The sequence below is a fragment of the Benincasa hispida genome, chromosome 9 (genome assembly GCF_009727055.1).
Source record: "Benincasa hispida cultivar B227 chromosome 9, ASM972705v1, whole genome shotgun sequence".
Classification (NCBI taxonomy): Eukaryota; Viridiplantae; Streptophyta; class Magnoliopsida; order Cucurbitales; family Cucurbitaceae; genus Benincasa; species Benincasa hispida.
Window position 1 is genome coordinate 92400592 of NC_052357.1, and position 26286 is coordinate 92426877.

The following is a 26286-nucleotide window of genomic DNA, read 5'->3' on the forward strand; positions in this document are numbered from 1 at the left end:
TATATATATATCTTTCTCACCAGAAATGAAATATTTAGCTTTCTTTTTCGATTCAAAATCTAGTTTTTCATAAAAATCAGTATGTATGGTAGATTGAAAAAGAATTTATATGATACAGTAGCCACTGTTCTCACGAGTTTTAGAAAAATATTCGTGGAATTTGAATTTTGTATTTGTATTAATTTCAGTATAGCGAATATAATCTCTAATATATAATCCTGATGCTTTCAAAATAAACTTTAATCTTTAAGTTGGTTGATTTTCTTGGATAAGCAACCTTTGGGCTTGTTGATCTTCTAGAATGATTGACCTTTAAGGCTTGTATATCTTCTTGGATGATTATCTTTGGGCTTGATGATCTTCTTAGATGATCAACCTTTGGGCTTGATGATCTTCTTTGGAAGATCAGTATTTGCACGAGCTTACGCAGAAACGTATTTCGTGGAGTTAAATTTGTATTGTTGTAGATTTGATGTAGATGTGGCTCGATCTCTAGTACTTAATCATTTGATTCTTTCTTAGTTGAATGCATACGCTTGATTTGAGGAAACAGAGTGCATATTGTTCGAGAATTCTATCTAGCCCTTTTAGATTGTAAAGTTTCTGACAAAATTAATTGGATTTGGGCATTCTTTGACATTTTGGGTCAAATTAAGCATATTCTTGGGTCCAATTTAATTTTAGCCCAAACTTTAATATTTAATTTTACCAAAATAATTAATTTGATGCAACGGTCAAGACGAAAACACGTGATATCACCAAGATTCGCCAATTTATGACTTCAAATTCAATTTAGAACACATGTCAATTTTTAATTAGTCCCAAATTTAATTACTTGTAATTTTGTCAATAATTTGATAAATGGTATGACAATTTGTGATTGATCCAAAATTTTTCATTCAACCACCACAATGTTGCGATCTTGAATAGAAATAATGAAAACAAACATATGGAGAGAATGTCGAGAGCTTTTGGGAAGAAGGAGAGAGATGTTGGGGATATGACTCTTTCTCACAATTGCAAAGAGGAAATGTTGAGAATCTTAACGAAAAAGTTAAAGCGAAGAAGAGGGAGAAATACAGGGTTAAGCAGGAAGGGAAAAAAAATCTAAGCGCGCACTAATCTGCCTTTTTTTCTCTCACTCGTCTATAGCAGATTTTATAAAATGTTATTAGAAAAAGCAATGGAAAGGGATATTTCTTGGGAGTGTTGAATACATTTATGAAAATCATTAATGAGATGTGTGCTTCTTCTTTGTTTGTTGGCCTTTAAAGAATTTATTTTTCCTAAAAACATAATAATAATCCATTTTGTACTCTTCAAAATAAAAGAAATAAAATTGGTTCAACCACCAAATTTAAAATGGTCTGTCCGTACTAGGATTCTGATTACCATAATAAAGTTCATCAACTTTTTCTGATGGAAAACATCAATCTATTTCTGCCCTCTAAATAAAATACACAGAGAATTGGTTCATTTTTTTTTTAACTAACTTCTCGTCAATAAGGGACTAAATCTCGAGATGGTCGGATGGTAGGAGTCCAAAAAGGCACGATAAAAAAAAGCACAGATGGAAGAAAATTTTGCTCAAAAGATGAGAACTAGAAATAACTTCCTTTATAACTAAACGAAAGATAAGATCATTTTCTTAGTGTTGGTTTAGTTCGATCTGAATATATAGTTAAAACATTTTTCATGCATTTGAACTCAACTAGTTTGTTACTACCGGTAAAGTTTAAAAAGAAAACTTTATTATAAAAGTTTAATAGTGAAACTGTTATTATGAATAATAGAGTTTGAAAAAAAAAATAGAAGCTCAAATAAATGAACATGAAGATTAAAATATAAATCTAAAAATAATAATTTAAAAAATAAGAAAAAATCTAAATTTTAATTTCAAAGATAACACTAGAAGAATTTCAGACTTTAATGTCGGTTTTAAATCGACATCAAAGGGCTTTAATGCGGTTGACAACCGACATTAAAGATAGTGTTATTAGCCTTTTAATGTCGGTTGACATTAAAGCCTTTTAATGTCAGTTGACATTAAAGCCTTTTAATGTCGATTGCAATCGACAATAAAGGGCTTTAATGCGGTTGCAACCGATATTAAAACCCTTTAATGTCGATTGCAGCTGAAGTCCTTTAAACCGACATTGAAGCCCAGAATCTGTCTGTTTTATCAATTATTGTCCGTTTTTTTAAATTCTGTTGCCAAATTTATTTTTTCGGTCAAAAAGTATAACATGACACATCATCATCGAACACTGTGGCTATGACATATTATTCATGTATGGATTGTAAATCTATTATATTTAATCCGTAAATTTTGCTATAAAATTATAATTTAAAAGGCCGTACAATAGTTCAGGCCTTGAAAACACAAATTACAAATAATACAAATATTATGAGTTTACTATCCCTCTCCACTTAGTAAGTATGGATCTCTTCATAATTCTTCTTGAACAGACCCCTCCAACTTCAGCAATGTCTAGTTATAGACATCTTTGTCTGACCATTGTTGTTCAAAGGATCACAAATAAAAAAGGTTTAAGACAAAGGATTGAAAGTGAAAATGTGATCAAAATTCATATTCAATTAACCGTGTTTATTGGGAATGTGTATAAATGGTACATTCAAGGCAAAATTCTTGTAGTGAATGTGTTGGATCTAGAGTTCCCCAAGAAAAAGCATAAAGAGGTTGCGATACCAAATCTTTACTCCTTTGTTGCATATGCAAAACAAGAAAACTCAATAGTTGAATAAATGAGAGAATCTTCTTTTTCAAAATCTTTACTTCTTTTTCAAGAATCTTTTTCAAAATTTTCGGCAGCATAACGATGCTACCACAACAAAACCAAAAATTTACCTTGAACCTGTTCAAAGAAACACACTCCGAAAAATATTTCACCACCACTGTTCTCAACAGAACTATTAGAATTCCCAAAAAAATGAACATTCAAGAACACATACATCAATAAGCAAATTTAGCTCACAATGTACTTCAAATCTCAAAAGTTGTCACAAAAACTACCATAATGCATGAATAACCCACAAACTACCATAGTGCAACCCACAAACTCAAGCACCTTGAATCAAATCTAAACTACAAATAAATAGTACCCATGAGTCATAAACGGGTGTTACATTCTAATCCAATCTGGTCCAAAGAGAAATAAGCACATTATAACTTCTCAAGCAGGAATTTCCATATCATTAAAGTCACTTGAAAACACTTAGAAACTGGCTTAAAACTGCAAGTATTCAAAAATGTACTTACCAAAATATCCTCTTATATCCATTATCGTTATCATAACCGCAATAGTTAGAATTGAGTGACTGAAAAGTTCAGTCATCACTATTACCATAAACCTCGTTGTTGATGAGAAAGCGAGGCTCGAGGCATGATTTATAGTTTTCATTTAGCCTTTTCTGTTTGTTTATGACAAAATTTATGAGGCACTACTTTACAAGAATATCCTCTTATATCTATTATCAAATTGGTTAATATCCTTATTTGTTCTCATCTTTTTCTATAAGATTGTTGTAAGCAAATTACATGTGTTTTCTTCGGTTAGCTCTTTATTTTTGTCACGGTTCTCGCCTTTTTTAGTAATATATTGTCCTTTATAAATGGAATTAAAGTAGGTTCAGGAAACGCAGAACTCAGAAAACGTGGGAAACCGATTACAGTTTTTGTTTTTGGAAAAAATAAAATATAAGAAAGAGAGAAACTTTGAGTTGGAATACTCAAACAACTTTCCAGTGGAGGAGAAGATAATGAGGGCAACATCAGCATCACAGGAAACAGAAATCTCTTTAGCTTTCTTGAAAAGTCCCCTCCGACACTTGGAGAAAGTGATTTGCCTCGCGATGGCATTATCGATCTTCCTGATCTGGATTTTCTCCTTTGCCATTTCAATCTCTATAACTAGCTACAACCTTGCTTTATGATAGGAAAACACTGAGAAAATTGAGAGAGAAACATGAAAAAAGTTCAGATAAAACAGTTCCAGTTAGAGAAATTTCTAGTTTCGTGAAAAGAAACAGTAAAAAGCCGAACTAACCAGTGAACAATTGAAGGAATCAAGCCAGAAATAGGAAATCCGAAATAGGCCTCACAGAAACGGGAAGGGACAGGGGAGTGAGACCAAGGGAGATAAGAAGGCAAAATGGGCTAGGGCTTGGAAGAATGTGGGTTTTTCGGGAAGGGAAAATGTAAGACCCTAACACTAAATCTAAAGTGGGAGGTTAAATAGAGAAGAAAAATCCTAAGTAAGGATATTGGAGCAAAGGGAGAAAAACATAAAAAATTATCCAAAAAGGTGACTAGAAATCTAAACGCCTATGAAGGGCTTAAAACATGTTGGACGCAAGAAGGTATGGAGGATGGAAGCAAGAAAACTTGAAAAAATGGCTAAGGGTTGCATACAACCAACGCAAAGGCATACATGAGCCATGTGGTCACAGGCAGGAAGCATGCATCGAGTGAACATGCTAGGTCGCAGGCCATGCGTTGAAGCCAAGCGCACAGGCCATGCGCCAAGCACGCAACCATGCGTCAAGGACAAGCGCATAGCCCATGCGTCGATGGAGTATGTTGAGTGTGCAGCCCATGTGTCGATGGTGTATGCTGAGCGCACAGCCCATGCGTCGACGGTGTATGCCGAGTGCGCAGCCCATGCATCGATGGTGTATGATGAGCGCCCAGACTATGGGTCAAATGGGCAAGCGAGCAAGCCATTCTATGCGTCGAAGCGCTGCCAAGTCTGCCGAGTAGCCATACGTCGATGCGCTATGCCAAGCGCACACCCATGCAGCGAGACGCCCACGTAGCCGAGAGTGCCTATGCGGCTGAGAGTGCCTGTGCGGTCGAGCATGCCTATGCGGCCAAGCGCGCAAGCGCCTATGCAACACACCATGTGTCGATGGTCAGCACCATGCGTCCATGCTTAGTAGGCCGAGCAAGCACACCTAGCAAGTCATGCGTCAAGGGTGAGCAGCCACCCTATGCGTTGGTGATGGCCAACTCATGCGTTGGCTAAGTGGGACTTTAATGAAGGAAAGGTGAATTGTTATGCGTTAAGAATAAAAAGGTAAGGCTAATTGATGGAGAACTTCAAGGGAGGATGCCAATGGTATGCGAGCATAAGTCTTAAACAATTTAAGTAGATAAATATGTGAAGTATTTAAGTGATTTAGGTGGCAAAAGGAGGATCACACAAAATTCTTGTAGGAGGTGGACAAAGGAGATTTCTTGCAATTAAAATCTTATCACCTCAAGTAGGAGGTGGGTGAAGGAGATTTCATGCAAAAAAGGATTTTGTCTGGCAAGCTGAAATGAGAACAACTCAAGGCTAGGTTGGGTAGATGAGTGTTGGTAGCTCCAAAGTGAGACAAATGGGAGTTGAGTTGTCACCATGGGGTGAGTTTGAAATGGCTATAAATAGAGAGGTTGGGCAAGAGGAATTTATTCATACCATCACTTAAATTGTGTGTTGAGAGCATATAGAGAGTGACGTTTGAGTTATTAGGCTGCCAAGTTGATTGGAGATCAAAAGAAACAAGTTGCGTTGGTGAGGCATTAAGTCAGCTGGATGCACAGCCAGTCCACACTTTGCGCGCGCACACAGCACTGCGTCCGTCCGTCCGCGCGCACCTCGTTCGACACATCCCGCGTACCAGCCCAGCGTAGCTGCCTCCCCATACGATGCATCACGCCCAACGCAACGCACGCCCAAACACGCCAGTCCCCTGTGCGGCACAACACGCCCACCCTGCCTACTGCCAAACGCCCAGCAGCCTACCACGGTCCAAATAACCTCTAAAGAGGCTAATTTTGTTATTTTGGCTAAATTGAAGTAGGGTAAGCTGGTGTTTTCATTATATAATAGTATTTTGGCTAGTTTGACATTATTCATATAACAAATATTAATTGAGGAATTTCCATTGATATGGAGGAATTCTCAAGAAGATATTCTCAAGGTGATTTTAATAGAAAAACTTGCTAACGGTGAGTGTTTACTTAGTTTTATGCGTTGATATGTGGATAAATGCATATGTAAGTGCCAAATGCATGCTTATGATGTTATGTTGTTGCCATGATATTGCTTGTGAAATTTCTATGGAAACTGAGATTATACCCAGATTACATAAATTAGCATGCTTAATAAAAGATGCTTGGCAGGAAAATATAGTCGGTCTCGGTCGACGGAAAATAATAGTTGGTGACGACCGGCGAGAAATATAGTCAAGTTACCTAAGCATGACTAGTGGGAAAAGAATTGTCGATGTGCACATTGGTGGGAAAAGTGGGTTATAGGAAAGTTTCCATAAAAAGTTGTTGTGATTGATAATGTGTCTATGATATGAGCATGCCACGTATAGCATGGAACTGGAGGTTGATAATTGAATGAATGTACACATGATCATGCATAAATTATACTGGAATTGTGATTATGTGATTGATTTCCCAAAAATATGTTTTGCAAAGTGATTATTATTCTAAAAGAACCACTCACTGGGCTTAGTAGCTCACACTCCCCACACTCTTCCAAATGTTTTCTTATACCCCCTTCTCCCCCCCCAGGTAGCAAAGTGGAGCATTCAGGAAGGAGTCTACTAACCATTAACACACCAGGAATTGGTAAATTCTTAGGGCACGGCTCGGATCATGTAATAAAGAATATAGGAAATTGAACTATGTATATGGAAGTTAGATAGAGTGTTGTAAACATGTTGAAGTATTTAATAGATAGAGGGAAATGTTAAATTTAGATGTTGTCTTGGAATACGACTAGTGTACCCTCACACTCCCTTTCAGGTCTTGGGGGCTAAGGCTAGGGAGGGGGTGTGACATAAGTGCAGCAGGGCTAGTAACTGCTACCATCACATCTTCTTCCAGGTTACGAGGGTAATCTAGGAGGGGGTGTGACACATTAGAAGATAAACTATCCCAAATACTTGACAGAAAAGAAGAAGGTCAAGCAAGGTAAATGTGATTTACTTGTATTCAGACTTGTTTAGTGGAGAATGATGATTCAGCCTAGATAATTGATTCAAGTGCCACTAACCATGTTTGTTCTTCATTTTAGGGAATTAGTTCTTGGCGGCAACTGGAAGCTGAGGAGATGACGATGCGTGTTGGAACTGGGTATGTCGTCTCAACTGTGGCAGTGAGAGGACTTTGACTTACTTTACATAATAGATATATTTTATTAGAAAATGTATTTGTTGTTCCTAAATTAAAGAGGAACTTAATTTCTGTAAAGTGTATGATTGAACAAAACTATTTTGTACATTTCACTGTAAATAAAGCGTTTATTTTCAAGAATGGTATAGTTATTTGTTCTGCTAAGTTGGAAAATAATTTATAAGTGCTAAGACTATTAGCAACTAAAACCCTCCTATATACTGAAATGTTTAAAACTGTAGTAACTAAAAGACTTAAAATTTCTCCTAAAGAAAATTCCCGACTTTGGCACCTAAGGTTAGGACACATCAGTTTTAATGGGATTGAGAGATTAGTTAAGAATGGACTTCTAAGAGAGTTAGAAGAAAATTCTTTATCTGTGTGTGAGTCATGCTGTGAAGACAAAATGACTAAAATATCTTTTACTGGAAAAGGTCATAGGGCCAAAGAACCCTTAGAGCTTGTACATTCAGATCTTTGTGGTTGATGAATGTTAGAGCAAGAGGAGGGTTTGAATATTTCATCACTTTTACTGATGATTATTCAAGATATGAGTATGTTTATTTAATGCAATAGAAGTCTGAAGCTTTTGAAAAGTTCAAAGAGTTTAAGGCTGAAGTTGAAAATGCATTAAATAAAACAATTAAAACATTTCAATATGATCGGGGTGGAAAGTTTTTGGATCTTACATTCTAGAACTATTTTATAGAACATGGAAATGTATCCCACCTTTGCACAATGGTGTATCGGAAAGTGAGGAATCGAACCCTATTGAACATGGTTCGATCTAGATGAGTTATGCTTCCCTACCAGACTTGTTTTGAGGTTATGCAGTACAGACTACAACTTATATTTTGAACTGTGTTTCATCCAAGTTTGTTACGAGAACACCTTTGGAATTATGGAATGGTTGTAAAGCTACTTTGCACCATTTCAAGATCTAAGGTTTCCTAACACATGTGCTTGAAGCAAATCCTAAGAAATTAGAACCTCATTCAAAATTATGCCTATTTGTAGGTTACCCTCAAGGAACAAGAGGTGGTTACTTTCATGATCTTAAATAAAATAAAGTGTTGAGGGAGCATAAACCCCGCAGTAAGATTGTGTTGAATGTGATAGAGTAAACTAACATAGAAGAAATCAGAACCAATAAGTGATGCATTATTTTATGAGGTGCAATTATGGATGAAATGCGATGATGAAAATGTATTGGGCAATCAAGTTTTCTAAGTGGAATCCGAGTGTAAACCCCACTGAGTTTCCTGGTAAGTCCAGGGTCGAACTCAGAGACTTGGGAAAACAATATGCGGTGGTAATTCTCAGGAAGACTTTGCGATAACCAGTAACTTAAATAGTTGTTGGTGTTTGTTGGCTGTAGTAATAAATTAAATAAATGCAGCGGATTCGAGAAAGTGTGATTATGTGATAGATGCATTGAGTATGTGGAGGAACGGGTTGAGAAGGTCTTTAGCTAGCATTTCCTGGGAATGCATCAGACTATGCGATCCTGCTACACTCATGCAACAGCAAATCATTTTTCAATGAAAATGCGGTGCTCCTAAGTCTAGGACACATGTGTTGAATGCAAAAATGTCCATAGAGCTTATTCCTAAGTCTCTACTCTTTTCCTATGCGATGATGCAAGTTGCACACAAAGACAAGGTGACTTGTACACAATCATATCCTATCTCTAGGATGCATGCGATGCATTAATAGCAAACATTGTTTATTCTTAAGCTTCTATCTCTTGATTATGTGTTCTAACCTGACTCTCCCGAGCCTAGATTCTAACCTGACTTTTCCAAGCCTAGATTCTATCCTTAGACTACCCTCCCGAGTATCTCTAATAGACGAAATAAGCATACATAATACAAGATAATCGCATAGAATGAATATCCCCAGTTATGCTAGCTAAATGCTTCTCAACCCATTCAACAGATTTAGCTACTCATGCATAATAAACAGAGAGTGAACAGATATAGAGAAGTGAATTCCATTTCTATAACTGTGTTTGAATACAAAATAACAATGAAAGATAAAGGTAGAGAGCCTGATAGCAATCCTTTGTTGCCCAAGGCTTTTACACTGGCAACTCTATTCGATTCAAAAGATATTCCTACTTCCGCAGAAGCTGGCCCTCTCTCTGATCTTGATGCTTCTGGCACTCTCCCAAGCTCACCGAAACGATCTATCGACACAACCTCTTTCTCTCTCTTCCACCTTAAAATAAAAGAAAATCTAAGAACAAGGCTAAACTATCTAAAGGAAAATTATCTAAGTCTCCAAACTTGCTGAACTGGCTTAACCGAACCCCTTTTCTAAAGGATGCCTTCGGTATTTATAGAGCTTCAGAGTGAAAAGCGGCTTCTCTCTTATCATTGCACAGATGGGAAGGCTTTAATTCTCTGACTGATGCGCCAAATATTTGTCACCGAAAAGCTGAGTGTACTTGTTATCGTTAGCGGCTTGTCAACTTAATTCGAATTCAACTGTCATCAGCTTTCTGTCCCATCGTGATTAATTATGCTTTTCACCCAGATGCGCCCACCAAGTTGTGTCGGCTCTATGTGGCAATCCTTCTTGGGCAGATGTTTGCGAACACCAATCACCGTAAAGCCTTGCGGTAATGCTGCGCTCGACCATTGATTTCATGTGATCGCACTTTTCGCCCTGCGTTAAAAATTCCAAAGTTAACTGTTCTAATGCTATGAACGCATGCGACCGCAATATTATGAACTTAATTCTTTTTGGACGCAATCTAACATATTTTATCAATGCAAACCTTCATTGTTTAATAACTCAGTACTGTAATAATGTGCAATTCTGCCCGCTATCAATAAGCACTCTAATTACACTTAATTTTAGTTTAAAAGCATGCATTGAAACTAATTTCAAAGGAGAGGGTTTCAAGAACACAATACTTTTGTTGAAACTCAGCAATTCCAGCTTCTCTCAACGAATTGGATCTCCAAATTGATAGAGGACCATCACAATGATCTTCTCTACTATCCTCTAACTTGGATTGAGAGGTGGAATCTCTGAATCATCTCAATTAGGTGAAGGGAAAGAGAAGGGTCTAGGAGAAAATGCAGAAATTTGGAATATACTTTGCATGAACCTCTCTAATTTCAAATTTTGGAGTATTTATCAATCTAACTCGTGTAGGCATTCTCTTAATTAGAAACTTGACACCTTGAGCTACATGATTTATTGGGCTTAGGTGTTAGGAAATGGATTAATCCACCTCAATTAGCTTGAAAATGTTGGAGAAATCCATTATGAATTGAAAATCAATTTTAAATTTCTTTTTCTTTTTCAATTTTCGTTTAATTTTCAACAAAATTAAACTTAGTTAAAAAACCAAATCTGAATTTAAATTTAAAAAGAAAAGGTTGTATTTAAATAATTAATTAAATAAATAATAATTTAATATCAAATATTAAATTAATTAAATACCAAATTGATACATGAATCCTATTCGTGTAATCTAATATTTAAATCAATATTTAAATATTATAATCTCTCAGATTACGTTTAATTATATCAAATATACTTATCTAAACCCTAAATTGAATTTGCATACTTTAAATTCTAAACCCTAATTACGATTTTAAATATTTCAAATCCACTCAATTCACTAATCCAAGATATAATTTTACGAGCTAATAGAGGAACCTTATGAATCTACAGATCATGAGCTCCAACGATTTAAGATTAATTGGCTAAACACTTTAGACTGAATTAATCAATATTCGTTAACTATCGAGGCACACCACTATAGCTCGATAGTTGCACTCTCCTCACTGTAGATATATTTCTGTCCATTTTAACCATAAACAGTAAGTCGATCCTTCATAGGTCGTTCATATTTATAGCTAGGTCAAAATTACCATTTTACCCCTATAAACACATCTTGCTCATTAAGCTCTCACTGAACCTTTATTGAACAATTGGTTTATAGTTCAACTAATAAACCATGACCCACTCGATCATGAGAGGTCGGGGCCTCGTTGTTCAGGATCAAGAATAAATACTTTAGAGAACAACTTATCTGTTAACCCTAAATTGGGTAGGAGTGAATTCCATCTTGCAGGACTATGTTCCCAACTATCTATTTGGTCCTATCTCCAAAATGGGAGGTTGATTTAGCAGTGCTATTAGACTACTCTCACCTATGCAGATCAAAGGATAATCCTAAATAAACGGGAGTTCATAGTTAGCACAAGATTAAGACGAGTTATCCTAGGTCATCAAATTTGAAATAGTCAGTTTTAACTGTAAACGATGATTATAAGAAAAAGTGACTATTTCGAGGTCCGGTCTTATGCAAACATCCTTTGCATAGAATGCTTCCACTTACATGTGTCCACATGAATGATTTACGGATCACATAATTTGTATCAGTATACAAAGTGGGTTGTATCTAATAGTGTTACCAAGATGAGGTACCCAATCCCATCCATATACTTATACACTATTTTGGCTATATACTAAAACTTGATCCACTTTTATGTCTCCACATAAAGTTAAAGTATTCATATTATAGCCTTGGATTTGTTTATTGGATTTTTATGATAAAATGCAATATAAATAACTTTTTATTGAATGAAAAAAGCTCAATAATACTTTTATTGATAAATAGAATATGTTTCTAACAATTACAAACTGTAAGTTTTATGACATTCTCAACAATCTCCCACTTGGACTAATACTTCAGTGAGTTACAAATATATACAAATATATAATGTTTACAATGTTGAGAAAATAGAGAGAAAATACAATAAACTAAGGCATCTATATACCCTTGGCATTCTACCACTTGCCCTTGATTATGAAGCTCGAAGTCCTAGTCTGACCAGGTGGCTCGCGAACACTTTAGCCGAGAGAGCCTTCATAAATGGATCGACAAGATTATCTTTTGAGGCTATCTTCGTGACTATCACGTCTCCTTCCTATAATATCTCTCTGATGAGATGGTACTTTCTTTCGATGTGTTTTCCGCATTTGTGTCTTTTCGGTTCCTTTAAATTGGCAACTGCTCCACTGCTATTGCAATACAGGGTGATAGGCAGATGCATATTTGAAACTACTTCCAAATCCATCAGGAACATGCATAGCCACACTGCTTCTTTAGCTGCTTCACATGTAGCTACATATTCATCTTCCATCGTGGAGTCAGCTACAACTCTGTCTGATGCTTCTCCACACTATAGCTCCTCCGTTAAGAGTAAAAACTAATCTTAAAGTAGATTTCCTAGAATCTATATTAGTATGAAAATCAGAATCAGTGTATCCCATAAGGATCAAATCCTTAGACCCATACACGAGCATATAGTCCATCGTTCTCCGAAGATACTTGAAGATGTTCTTGATAGTCGTCCAATGACCATGTCCACGGTTAGACTGGAACCTACTGACAATTCTAATTGCAAAGCATATGTTGGGGCGTGCACACAACATGGCATACATCAGGCTCCCTACTGCTGATGCATATGGAGTTCTTTTCATTTCCTCAACTTCTTGAGGTGTCTTAGGACACTGTTCCTTTGACAAATGAACTTCATGTCTAAAAGGTAACATACTCTTTTTGGAATTTTGCATATTCTACCATGATAACATCTTGTCAATATAAGATGCTTGAGATAGTATTAGACTTCTATTATTGAAATTATGAACAATTTGGATCACAAGAATATACCGAGCATCTCCTAAGTATTTCATTTGGAATTGTGATGGTAGCCATCTCTTTATATCAGCAAGGAAACTTGACTATAGTTTTGTTGACTATCTTCTTGTAAACACAAGGTTTGTCAACCTTCTGTTCAAAGCCATAAGATTTTATCGTAATATCAAACATTATATTTCAGGATCTAGATGCTTGTTTTAATCCATAAATTGACCTTTTAAGCGTACAAACTTTTTGTTCTTGACCCTGTTCAATAAACCCTTCTAGTTGAGACATGAAAATATTTTCATCAAGATGGTCATTTAAAAAGGCTGTCTTAACATCCATCAACCATATTTCATCGTCATAATATGCAGCAATGGACAAAAATATTCTTATAAATTTTATCATGGCAACAGGACAGAAGGTTTCTTCATAGTCTACACCCTCTCTTTGGGTAAAACTTTTTGTCACAAGTCTAGCTTTATAGGTTTGCAGCTTGCCAATTTGGTCTCATTTTCTCTTGTAGATCCATTTGCAACCAATAGGTTTAACCCCAACTGGTTGATCTACAAGTTCCCAGACATACTTGAAGTACATTGACTCCATTTATAGGTCTGGCTTAAGTCCATCGATCTCTATCTACATCTTCCATTGCCTATTTAAAAGGTAATGGATCCTCTAAGTCGTCATCAAGTATGATGACATGAGTTTCTGCTAAACCCATGTATCGATCGGGTTGACGTACAACCTTCCTACTATGTCGAGGAATTCTCAACTCTTGAGAAGCATATGGAGCAACAACTGTTGTTGATGGACCAATTTGATCAACAACTTTTGTCGATCTATTTGTAGTTTCTCTGCTTATTTCACTCAATACTAATTTACTACGAGGTTGATAACTCCTAATATGATCTTCTTCTAAGAATGTAGCATTTGTCGATACAAATACTATCTTCTTAGGATCATAAAATAGTCCACATTTTGTTTCTTTTTGGTATCTTACAAATAGGCATAATTTTGAACGTCATTCCAACTTCTTGGGGTTTTGCACCAACACGTGTGTCAGGCATCCACAGATTCTAAAGTGACGTAAACTACCTTTAAGTCCTCTCCATAACTCATACGATGTTTCAGAAACACTTTTTGAGGGAACCATGATCAAAATATGTACAGCAGTCTGTACTGTATACCCCCAAAAGGATTGACATAGTTGATCATAACTCATCTTCGAACGAACCATGTCCAACAAGGTTTGATTTCTCCTTTTTGCAACACCATTCTGTTGTGGTATTTCAAGTGCTCTAGGTTGGGATTGAATTTCATGGTCTACTAGATAGTTCTAGAATTGTAAATCCATATACTCACTACCTCGATCTGGTCAAAGTGTTTTGATTCTTTTATCTAATAAGTTTTCAACTTCTATCTTAAATTCTTTGAACTTTTCAAAGAGTTTCATACTTGTGACTCATTAAGTAAATATAGTCATATCTTGAATAATCATCAACAAAATTGACGAAATATTCATATCCTCCTCGAGCTTTCACATTCATCGAACCACAAAGGTTTGAATGGATGAGTTCTAGAGGTTCTTTGGCTCTAAGAACTTTTCATGTAAAAGATCTTTTGGTCATTTTACCCTCAAGACATGATTCACATGGAGGTAATGATCTGTCTTCTAACTGATTTAGATGCCTATTTTTTATCAACCACTCAGTCCTGTTGAGATTTATGTGAACAAGTCGTAGGTGCCAAAGATAGGCATTGGGAGAAATATTCCATTTTTTATTTTGAGTTTCTACCATTTTAAACATCTCTATATTTAAAATGGTTTTTGCGTCAGTTATTTTTAACACATACAAGTTATTTTCGAGTTTAACAGAACAAATATGAACACTTCTTGAACTAATGAACCCTTCATTGATATCAAAAGTTATTTTGTACATATTTTCTAGTAAACAAGAAACGGAGATTAAGTTCCTTTTCATTTTGGATACATAATATACATTCTCAAGCAAAATATAAGAATCTCCAAAATATAACTTGACGTCTCCCATTGCTTCTGCTGAAATGACTTCACTCGTTTGCACCTTGAAAGTCATTTCATTCTTTGAAAGCTGAGTCCAAGAACTAGTTTCCTGAAGATAAGTGCAAATATGGTTAGCGGTGCCTGAATCTAATATCTAGGTTAAGTGAGAAATTTCCACTAAACACGTTTCAATTACAAGTAAATCTGATTTACCTTGTTTTGTCTTTTCAGCTCTCTTTTCAGTAAGATACTGCGGGCAATTGTGTTTCCAATGCCCGTCTTCATTGTAATGGATACATTTTCCTTTTGGTGCTTTATTTTTGTTGTTCTTAGCAGGGGTTTTCTTCTTCCCTTTTTCTTTTTTCTTCATCTGGGTACTCTTATTCTTTGAAGAAGAAACAAAATTCTTTTTCTCTGAAAGTTTCGTTCCAGAGGAAGATTTCAGAGATTTCTTTTGTGAAACAACATTTGCTTCATTTTCTTTATTTTTCATCAAGGATTGATAAGTCTATAGTTCATTCAGAATAGTGGTCAAATCGTAATCAACCTTATTCATTACTACATTAGTACGAAACGTCAGAAATCTCTTCGAAAGAGATTCCATTATCATACTAACTTGACTCCTTTCATCTATGACAACGCCATGAGCTTCTGCAATGTTGAAATGGACCATCATGTCCAGGACATGTTCTCTAACAGAAGCCCCTTCTTTCATGCAGGAGTTGTAGATGTATTTTATAGCTTCATGTCGTACCGAGGAAGACGGTTGCCCGAACATCTCTTGCAACAACGCCACGATCTCACGTGCAATGACCATGGCTTCATGCTTCTTATTGAGCACATCGGATATCCTAGCTAAGATATAGGCTTTGACCTTCTCATTAGCTTGAACTCATTTGTCATAGGCTTCCCCAACATTTAGATTAGCATCTGAACTGGAAATAGGTGGATATTCCCCCATTAAAACAAACCTCAAATTATCAACGACTAGTATTGTATTTATATTTGACTTCCAGTTTAAGTACCCTTCTGCATTGAATATATAGGAAGTTAGTAGTTATATAATCGAGTTCGACATTACTAAATAATAAACAAATTCTATTAGATTTATGTATCTAAATCCAATTTTAGCAAAAGTAATAAAGTACCCATATTTCTTTATTTATTTGCAACGATACTTAGTGAGTTAGAATAGATGCTATCGAGGGGAAGTCAAACACTCCTTCTGTTGGGTTGTATGTCCTGAAACTCGTAGTTTATAAAGTTAAACATATTCTATTATCAATAAAGATGTTATTCAATATTACTTCGATAAAGTTGTTATTGAATCTATAAATTGCACTTATAAAGTCTAAATCCAATAAACTAAGATTCATGACTATTATATGAATACTTGAACTTTATGTGGAGACGTAAAAGTGGATTAGGTTCAAGTAAATAGTCAAAATGATCTATAGTATACGAATAAGGTTGGGTGTCTTATTCTGGTAACACTATCTGATGTGGCCCACTCTGTAGTTGTTACAAGTTTTTATAACGGTGCTACAAACGAAGTGATCCTGATTCGTTCATTTATTGACATGAGGAGTGGGGGCATCCTATGCAATCAGTTTGCGTAAGATCGGACCAAGAAGTAAGTCACTTTAAAACGTTGTTTATTATTTAAGACTGACTATTTCGCTTAGATGACCTAGGTAACTCAATCTTAATCCTGAACTAATTATGAACTCCTGTTTATTCAGGATTATCATTAGATTTGCATAGGTGAGGTTGGCGTGCTGACTCAATAAGCCTCCCATTTCAGGGGTAAAACCGGGTAGATAGTTGGGGACATAGGGTACAATAAGGAATTCACGCCTGCCCGATTTAGGGATTCGGTTTAGTGATTAGATCACAAACCAATTGTTCATTAGGGGATCAGTGGAACTTAAGAAGTAATATCAGGGGTAAAACAGCATATTGACCCTACTGTTATTACCAAAAACCTATGAAGGGTCGACTTACTAGTTATGGTTATATCATGTGGACTCAAATATATCTACAGTGAGGAGAATGCAACTATCAAGCTATAGTGGTGTAATTTGATTGATAACAAATACTGATTAATTTGGTCTAGAGAGTTTTAGCCAATTAATCTCAAATCGGTAGAGCTCATGATCTGTAGGTCCATAAGGTCCCTCTACTAGCTCTAAAACACAAACACTTTGAATTAATATATTGAGTGAATTTAGAATGATATCAATTTGAATTGTTCAAATTGAATTTTAGTTCGAAAATATTCAAATTGAAATTAAGGTTTGAATTTGAATAGTTCAAAATTCAAATTAGGATTTGTATAATTATATTTGATATAATTAATTAACGTTTAATTTATTGAAACTAAACAGAATTGGGGAGTTTATAATATTTAAATATTGTTTAAATATTAATTACATGAATAGGATTCATGTTTAAAATTAAATGTGTGATTAATTTAATATTTGATATTAAATTGTTGTTTAATTAATAAAAAAATCGAATTAATTTTCACTTTCAATTCAATTTGAGAAACTGAATTTTTATATTTTGAATTTAATTAATTATGAATTAATTAAATTAAATTTTAGTTAATTTTATAATTAATTAGATTTTTTTTTAAATAACAAAATTGAAAATTGGTGGAGTTAGTGGAAAAATCTACAAAACTCCAATTAGGAGGTCTATCACCTCCAATTACACACCTTGCCCACTGAATTTCAGATGATTGAAGTGTCAATGTTCCTGAACTTCAGTGCTTGCATGTGAATCAAATATAAAACCACTTCAATTTGAAGATGTGATCAAGGTTTTTGCAACTGGAAAAGTTCTTAGGAAAACTTAGGAAAACCCGATCCCTATCTGATACAGTGGAGTGAGGGAAACCATGGTGACGTACCACCTCCTTGATAAAAATCGTGGATACTGTTTTGGCCGAGTAGGGGTGACTCAGAGTTGTAAAGTGTGCATACTTAACCTATCCACCACAACCAAAATCACCTCGAATCCCATTGAACGAGACAACCCTTCCACAAAGTCCATCGATATATCTTCCCACATTCGGTTTGGAATGGGCAACGACTGTAACAGCCCAGCTGGAGACAAAGCTCGCTGACAGACATCACATTGAGCCACATAGTGCTTCACATCTGATCGCATACCTTCCCAAAAAAATTCGGCCACTATCCTCTTGTAAGTCTTCAAGTATCCCGAATGACCTCCCACAATGGATTTGTGAAATGTGTGAAGTATGGTCGGAATCAGACTTGATGAACGGGCAAGACTAACCTCCCCTTGCAAAAGGGTCTTCCCCTATGCACTGAATAGTTGGGAGCCATCTCTTCCCCTCGAATCACCTTGTTAAATGCCTCTCAACTTCTCATCTTCTTGAACTTCTCTGTCAACCACCAACAAGTCAATCAATGAAGGAACCGTAATCACATTCAGCTGAGCATCGTTGGGATCCTGGACAACGCATCCACCACCTTGTTCTCCGGTCCAACCCGATATCTGATCTCAAAATCGTGACCCACTTTTGCACTCCTGGAGGGTGTCCCTCTATTCCAGAATGTATCTCAGAGCCTTCTGATCCGTGTACACAATGAATCGGTGGACTAACTAATAATGGCGCCATTTCTCCACGACCAAAACGATAGCCATCAATTCCCTCTCATAAACTGACTTTTCTCGACCTGAGGCTATAAGGGCTTGACTGAAGTACGCAATGGAGCACCGGTTCTGTGACAAAATTGCTCCAAGGCTGATACTTGATGCGTCTGTTTCAATGTCAAATGGGAGGTTGAAGTTTGGTAATGCTAACACCGGGAGTGTCATCATTGCTGCCTTTAAAGCTTCAAAGGCTCGGGTGACATCCTCAGTCCAATCGAACCCATTCTTCTTTATCAATTTCGTGAGTGGGCCAACAATTGACCCATAGTTGGCCACAAAGCAACGGTAATAGCCCGTGAGGCCCAGAAAACCTCTCAATTCCTTGTCGTTCCTCAGACACAGTCATTCTATCATAGCCTTAATCTTCCCTTCATCTGCCTCGACCCCCTTCACCGAAACCCAATGGCCCAAATATTCAATCCAAGTCTTGGCAAACTGACACTTCTTCTGATTGGCATATAGACTCTGCTCACGTAAGGGTTGGAAAACTATCATTAATGTGTTCCAAATGGGAGACCATGTCCCTACTGTAAATCAAGATATCATCAAAAAAGACCAAAATAAATTTTCGAAGGTAAGGACGAAAAACCTTATTCATAAGGGCTTGGAAAGCTGCAAGGGTGTTGGTAAGGCCGAATGGCATAACAAAAAACTAATAGTGCCCCTCATGAGTCTGAAACGCGATTTTGGGTATGTTCTCTTGTCGTACCCATATCTAGTGGTAACTGGACTTTAAGTCGAGCTTCGAGAACACCCTGGCCCTATACAATTTGTCCAAACAGCTCGTCAATCATCGAAATTGGAAATTTGTTAGGTACGGTTGCACAGTTCAATGCCCGATAGTCCACACAGAAACGCCAACTTCCGTCCTTCTTGACTAGGATAACCAGACTGGCAAACGGGCTTAAGCTTGGGCGAATAATACCGGCTTCTATTATCTCGCACCAACCTCTCGATCTCATTCTTCTGTGTGTGAGGGTAACGGTACGACCTCACATTGACTGGGTCAGTACCCGTTTTCAATTGGATCTAGTGATCCACTTGGGGGGTGGGAAGTAGCCCCTTAGACATGTGGAACACGTCCCCCTACTCTTGCTGAAGTTGCTCGATTTTTGGCTGAAGTTCCCCAACAGAGTCACTCATTAACATATCACTATCCCCCCGTGGCACCCCCAACGCTCGACAATTGATCAGAAAACTCTGGTCTTCCAGTTGCCACGATTTCACCATCATTTTCAGGGTTACTTCCATCCTTGCTAGAGTTGGGTCCCCTTAAGATCACTTTCGTTTCCCCGACCTTGAAGGTTATCGTCAGTGATGCATTATTTTATGCGGTGAAATAATGGAATGAATTACAGTGATGGGAATGCGTTGTGCAACAAGTTTTCTCAGCAGAATCCAAGTATAAATCCTACTGAGTTTCCTGACAAGTCCAAGGTCGAATTTCAAGGACTAAGGAAAATGGTATGCGGTGATAATTTTTAAGAAGACGCGGTAACCAATAAATCAAATAGTTGTTTTTGGGTTGTTGTTTGCGGTATAAAATAAATGTATGTGGCAGAGTTAAGAAAAGAGTTGATAATACGGAAGATGCGATGAATATGCAGGGAACGGGTTGAGAAATGGTTCAGCTAACACTTCCTAGGATGCGTTCATGTTATGCGATCATGCAACACACATACAATAGTGATAACTTGTAGAAATACAAGTTGTTTATGTTGTTTTATTTAGATAATGCAGCAAAAAAAAGGGAAAGTTGCGTCGATAGTATAAGAATTGGCTGAGAAATACGAAAATTATAAAATGTCGTGAACGCATCCACTAACCCCATTGCGATGGAAAAATAGAATGTTTCAGTCTCTGTTTTGCAGGAAATAGGTCACCACATGCGTTAATGGCTCGAGGACAAAATATACAACGCATCTATATCGCATGCGTCAATCGATCAAGAACGAAGAAATGATCAACACAATGACGGCGCATGCGACGATCGATCATGGACTCTAGCAATCAACGCATTTCAACCGCACGCGATAATCAAAACAACAACACTGCATGTGGCGATCGATCGAAGATGTGAAGAGGAACGCATTCGCAGACGATTCTGACAAGTGTACAGCTTTCTATTGTACGATTCTAACAGATTGATCGTGGAGCAGAAAGGACTTTTCCATTATGTCATGGTAGGAATTATCAGAATTACACAGTGGGACCATCAATACGAAGAGCCAAGGTCTTGTCTATAAATAGCATCCTTGAATTCATTGCAAAGGAGGCTGGTCTGAAGAGACTTTACAGAGAAAATGTGAGAGAACGACGAGACAAGGCTGAAAAGTGAGTCTCCGAGCAAGAAATCCTTCCGATTCCCGAAGCTGAAGCTCTGTGCAGAAGGGTCACTTCTACCGGGAAAGTAAGCCTGAGAGGGAAGCTTTCCTCTCCACTTCATCCATACGCCGGCAAGCACAATGTCTCTGATCGGGATCTGCGTTAGCAAATGATGTTCTTGTGAAAACTATGATTTATGAGATCAAGATTTCAGTAAGCATGTTTTATGAAAATGTTTTCCTATCAGGTATTTTCAGCTCAATACTGAAGTACAAAGAGAAGGTATCCGAGCTATAATACCTAGTTATGATTCTGGTATTGAAGTACTTAGAGAAGGTATCAAAATAATTCACTCAGTTCAGTGATAAGCAGTGGTACCCTGCTTCAGTTATGATCCTTGACGTCAAGATCCAGTTTGCTCTATGTGCACGTATGACAGTTAATCAGTTTAGTAAGACTGAACCACGAGGGTTCTTTCCTAGCATTGGCTGGAAGGTGTTGAACAAAAGGGTTCTCACCCTAGCCCATGCTTATGTTTGAGAGCTTGAACAAAAGGGTTCTCTCTCAGGTGTTGAACAAAAGGGTTCTCACCTCTGCCCAAGCTTATGTTTGAGAGATCGAATAAAAGGGTTCTCTCTTAAACATGATATCTGACGTTGAGAGATCGAGCAAAAAGGTTCTCTCTCAATCGGGAATCAGTTTAGCTATGTTTTCAGATACAATGGTTTTAAAAGTTTTATGTACACGTTGCTTGACATGTTTTAGTTCCAGTATAATGTTTTTTAACTTTCAATTTAAGCATGAGATTTATGTTTTTATTAAGTCACTCACTGGGCGAGTAGCTCATTCTTTCAAATGTTTTTCTTTTCCCAAGTAGTGGTCATCTCCCCAAAGGTTAGCTGTCCTGCTGCTCCGCCACTCAAGGACTCCAATTAAAAGTCCAAAGTCTAGAGAGAAGTTTCAGGTGTTTATTCCGTAAATGTCTGTACATATGTGTTGCTCATATTAGGGACTAGTAAAATATATTGGGACCGCTGAACTCTGTATGTGTTAATATAATGTAATTATGTTGTTGTTGATCCCTGGTGTTCTGAGGTTATTTTTAAAGTTTCATTAGTTTGGTGAATGTTATATATGTACTCCAGGGATCTAAACAGGTTAAGAATGTTAGTTAGGCAGTAAGTGCCACAAAATGGTTGGTAACTACTGTCGTCACATTCACTTCTGGATTAAGAAGGGTAATCTAGGAGGGGGTGTGACAAGGCAGGGTCTTTAGCTCTATTATTGGTGGTTGTTTTAAGGACGGTTGTGTTGTTTTCCTTTCTTCATTTACTATTGGCTCTTCTTCTTGGGTTGCGATCATCTCATCTTCGTTCCACTGATCCTCTGATCCTCTAATGAACAATTGGTTTAAGGTCCAACCTATAAACCGAACCCCTCTCGGGCCAAGGAGAAGGTGGGGCCCCTTGTTCAAGACCTGGATTCAGTACTAAAGGGAACAACGTATCTACTATCCTTATAACAAGTAGGGGTGAATTTCGTCTTGCATCCTATATTTTCAGCTATCTACCTGATCTTACCTCTGAAATGAGAGGCTTATTAGGCCAGCGATAATGAGCTACTCTCACCTATGCAGATCTAAGGATAATTCCGAGTGAACAGGAATTCATAGTTAGCTCAAGATTAAGATTAAGTTACCTAGGTCATCAATTAACGAAATGGTCAATTTTATACATAAAACGGCATTTAGAACACAAAAAGTGACTATTTCATAGTTCAGTCTTGTAAACTCTTTACATAGGATGTCCCCACTTTCATGTCTCCACATGAACGGTTTAGGATCACATCGTTTGTACAAACTACAAAATGGGTCGCATCCATAGTGTCCCCAGAATAAGACGCCCAACCTTATTCATATACTATAGACTATTTTAACTATATATTTAAACTTGATCCACATTTATGTCACTACATAAAGTTCAAACTTAAACTTAATAGCCTCGGAGCCTTAGTTTATTGGATTCATGAATATAGAATTTAATTTTACTAAAGATTTTCAATAACAGTTTTATTGAACAAGAATATGATATTACAAACTACGAGTTTTAGGACATAAAATCTAACAAACATTCCAACCTCCAACGGATGATCAGACAAAAAGAGTAAACCAATGCTTAGAGACCTATTTGAGATGTTTTTGTAATGAGCAACCATCAAAGTGAAGTAAGTGGATATCATGGGTTGAAATTTGGTATAACACCACTTTCCATTCCTCGATTAAGTCCACCCCATATCAGGCAGTGTTTAGGAGAAAGCCTCCACCCTTAGTATTGTACAGGGAGAAGAAAACTTCAAACGATTTGGTAGAACAACAATTGATGGCTAGAGATGCAGCCTTGAATGCTTTAAAAGAACACTTGGTGGTTTCCAGGAACAAAATGAAGAAACAAACTGATTTATACAAGAGAGAGCTGCATTTTGAGGTAGGAGATGAAGTATTCTTGAAGCTTCGACCTTATAGACAACATTCCTTAGCAAGGAAACGATGTGAAAAATTAGCCCCAAAGTTCTATGGTCCTTACTGAGTGTTGAAACAAATTGGGGAGGTGGCTTATAAGTTGGAATTACCACCAGAGGCTAACATACACAACATGTTCCATATCTCCCAATTGAAAAAGAAATTGGGCGAGAAAGTCCAAGTGCAACAGCACCCTCCAACCTTGACCGAAGAGTTCGAATCGAAGATGGTACCGAAATTGATTCTGGGAATACGCTGGAATAAGGAGTTGGCTGCAAATGAATGGTTAGTGAAATAGAAGGGCTTACTAGAAAGTGAAGCGGCATGGGAATTGGTGTATTTGATGAAGGAACAATTTCCTCAACTCCACCCTGAGGACAAGGTGTGTTTCGAGGAGGGCGGTATTGTTGAACCCCCAAACATACATACCTATAAGAGGAAGGGTAGAAGGAGAATTACACCAAAGATTGTGGAAGGAGGAAATAACCGTGAGGAGGGAAGGGAATGACGGAGGGGATCACGAGGTTGTACTATAAACAGAAAGGAGGAAGGCTCAGTAGGCAAGGAATATTTTAGGGAAAAGCCTAGCAGCTTTTGGAAGGAGAGATCGCTAGCCCTCTCCAATTGGCCGGTTTAGTGTTTTCCATTCTTGTGTCATCTTTTTTATTTCTCTGTTTCGTACTTTTCCTTTTCAGTGTATGCTTTTGCTTTCCTTGATTTCATTAGACATCGTAATAGAGAGAGTGTTGCTCTGTTTTGGCTACTTTCTCTTTTGTCCTTGTGTTGTTGGGTTTTACTGAGTGCAGGAAAGTAGATACCGAACAACTTCATCAACTCTCACTCTTGTCACTTTTATGTTGAATAGATAAAAAGACAGAAAATAAAAATCAATTATGATAATACCTTTCTTTCCCAATAAAATGGAGAGACTAAGAAACATGGGTCATTATATATGCGTGTTCTTTTAGAAACAAGAAATAGGAATGTTGTTGAACAAACCTTGACAACCAACGATATTATCCAATAAGTTTGCATTAAACTAGAAGCCATAAAAAGACAGTCAAATTGAACCCATTGAAGAGCGAAGTCAATCACCTGGTAGATTGCCCATCGAGATTGCCCGATCTATGTTATCCACTCTTCGTTGTATAGTTCTTAAGATGGAATTCAGTGACAAAACTCTCTTTCTTACATTAGAAATCCTTGAGGCATGCTGCATGATGAATGGGAAAGGTGCATCTTCAAGTAATTGATCCAGTTCTGTTAACAGTTAAAATAATAACTTTTCACAACATTGAAAAGGCCATGAAATTCAGAAGCTGCAATTTTTGCATCCAAGCCAAGAAAACGGTAATAATTAGAGAAAATCATTTATGATGTGTAAACTTCCCTTAAACCTGGCAAGTGACAGAATCTTCAAAGCTATACTATAATTAGTTAAGTAAAAGGAAGAAACTCTATTTTACCTGTAGTAAGACGATCAAGGGAAGACGAAAGCTGACTCTGGCTTTTAAGAGTATCATCAGCTTTGGAGTCAAAATCCCTTATGATGTTGATAAGCATGGAAGAGAGCCCATTTGCTAGAGCATTAGAATTACCTAAATTCTTATTTTCACTATCATTTCCTTCCTGGAGATCACCATTGGGACTAATGGAAGTCTCCAATTCAGACAAGACATTGCTTTCCTCATTGGCAGAATAATCGCCATCCAATTTCTCTGGACTGTGCATCTCAGCCAAATTCTAAATGAAGAAAACCCCAAAGTTTATCATTGTATTACCATAAACAAACCATATTTACAAGTTTGATACATATGAGCTCGTTATTTAGCAGCATAATGTAGAATCAATTGTAATGTAACATCGATAATGTGAGGCAAAAAAGAATAAAGTGAAAACAGTTTCTACAATTCCAACATGTAACGAGTATGCCATCTACAAGAGAAAAATCAAAAGCAACACTCATAACTATGACGTGTAAGTCTAGTGGTCGACTGTCCGTGACAGAAAATTTTGAACAAAACAACAAGCTCGCAGCTACTGCAATTGTAGAAAAATAGTCATATAGATTCAATCACAATTATACCTGCTGTAATTTATTAAGAACAAAAAAAAAAAAAAAAAAAAAAAAAAAAAAAAAACAAACAAACAAACAAACAAACAAACAGACAAAAACAAATCTGGGGCTGAAACTGAAACTCCGAAATCTGCAAAAGTTTCCTCGAGATTAACCTCTATTAGAGCATGGAACGGTAAATGAATTTCAGACATAAATCACATCGGAAGTAAACAGGAAATTACCCCACCTACTGTAGTTCTCGGTCTCGCCGAACTTGTGCTATGAATCCAGAAGGATTCGCTAACTGGTTCGTCGTCACTGGCGAATTGTGGGAGACAAAGATCAGAGGGAAAGTTTGTAGCCCAGCTCAGACAAAATGATCTTTGGAATAATATTGTTTCAGTTCTGTCCCGACGTGCGACTCCGGCAAAGATGGAAAAAGGCTCGCCGGCGTGCGACTGCAGCGGTCGAAGGGAGGCGGCGCTCGTGGCTCGGCGAGGCGAGAGAGTGATTGATATCGAGAGACCTGAGTTAGGGTTGAGAGAGAGGATTTCCCTCTTTCTTTCCTTTTTTTTTTTTCTTTTTATTTAGAATCTCAAAATAGAAATTTAAAAAGTCGAGATTAAGTAGGAAGGAAGTTATATGTCATGTTTTCGGATAAAATAATTGTAAATTAATTTTAATTATCTACTAAATATTAAATATTAGTGGATAATAAATTATTATTATTTTATTTATCGACATATTTTACTATAAAAAATTATATCAAAATTGTTTTGTGATATTATATAATTTATAGGATCGAAATTTTGGT

The 26286-nt window shown here is 36.9% G+C and overlaps 1 protein-coding gene across 7 annotated transcripts; it reads right to left on the reverse strand.

Annotated features, from left to right (window-relative positions):
• Positions 1 to 2403: 2403 nt before the first annotated feature.
• LOC120085558 lies at positions 2404 to 26070 on the reverse strand. Of its 7 annotated transcripts, none has more exons than XM_039041593.1 (4): positions 25720 to 26070; positions 24880 to 25156; positions 24509 to 24673; positions 2404 to 2511 (listed from the first exon to the last, which is right to left on the reverse strand). In XM_039041593.1, exons 2-4 carry the CDS (start codon positions 25142 to 25144, stop codon positions 2492 to 2494), a joined length of 450 nt encoding a protein of 149 aa, XP_038897521.1. In that variant the 5' UTR covers positions 25145 to 25156; positions 25720 to 26070; the 3' UTR covers positions 2404 to 2491. The 7 variants fall into 7 exon arrangements, with proteins under 7 accessions (XP_038897521.1, XP_038897519.1, XP_038897518.1 ...); XM_039041591.1 differs by lacking the exon at positions 2404 to 2511 and adding an exon at positions 2781 to 3964; XM_039041590.1 differs by lacking the exon at positions 2404 to 2511 and adding an exon at positions 9725 to 9862.
• Positions 26071 to 26286: the final 216 nt, after the last annotated feature.

Excerpts from the sequence above, each read along its gene's own strand:
- LOC120085558 (XM_039041587.1), bottom strand. The coding sequence starts at position 25,144 with ATGCACAGTCCAGAGAAATTGGATGGCGATTATTCTGCCAATGAGGAA. Across the intron at positions 24,674-24,879 it reads CCTTGATCGTCTTACTACAG|AACTGGATCAATTACTTGAA; the intron begins GTAAAATAGAGT and ends AACTGTTAACAG. Across the intron at positions 15,916-24,508 it reads CTCGATGGGCAATCTACCAG|AAGGGTACTTAAACTGGAAG; the intron begins GTGATTGACTTC and ends TATTCAATGCAG.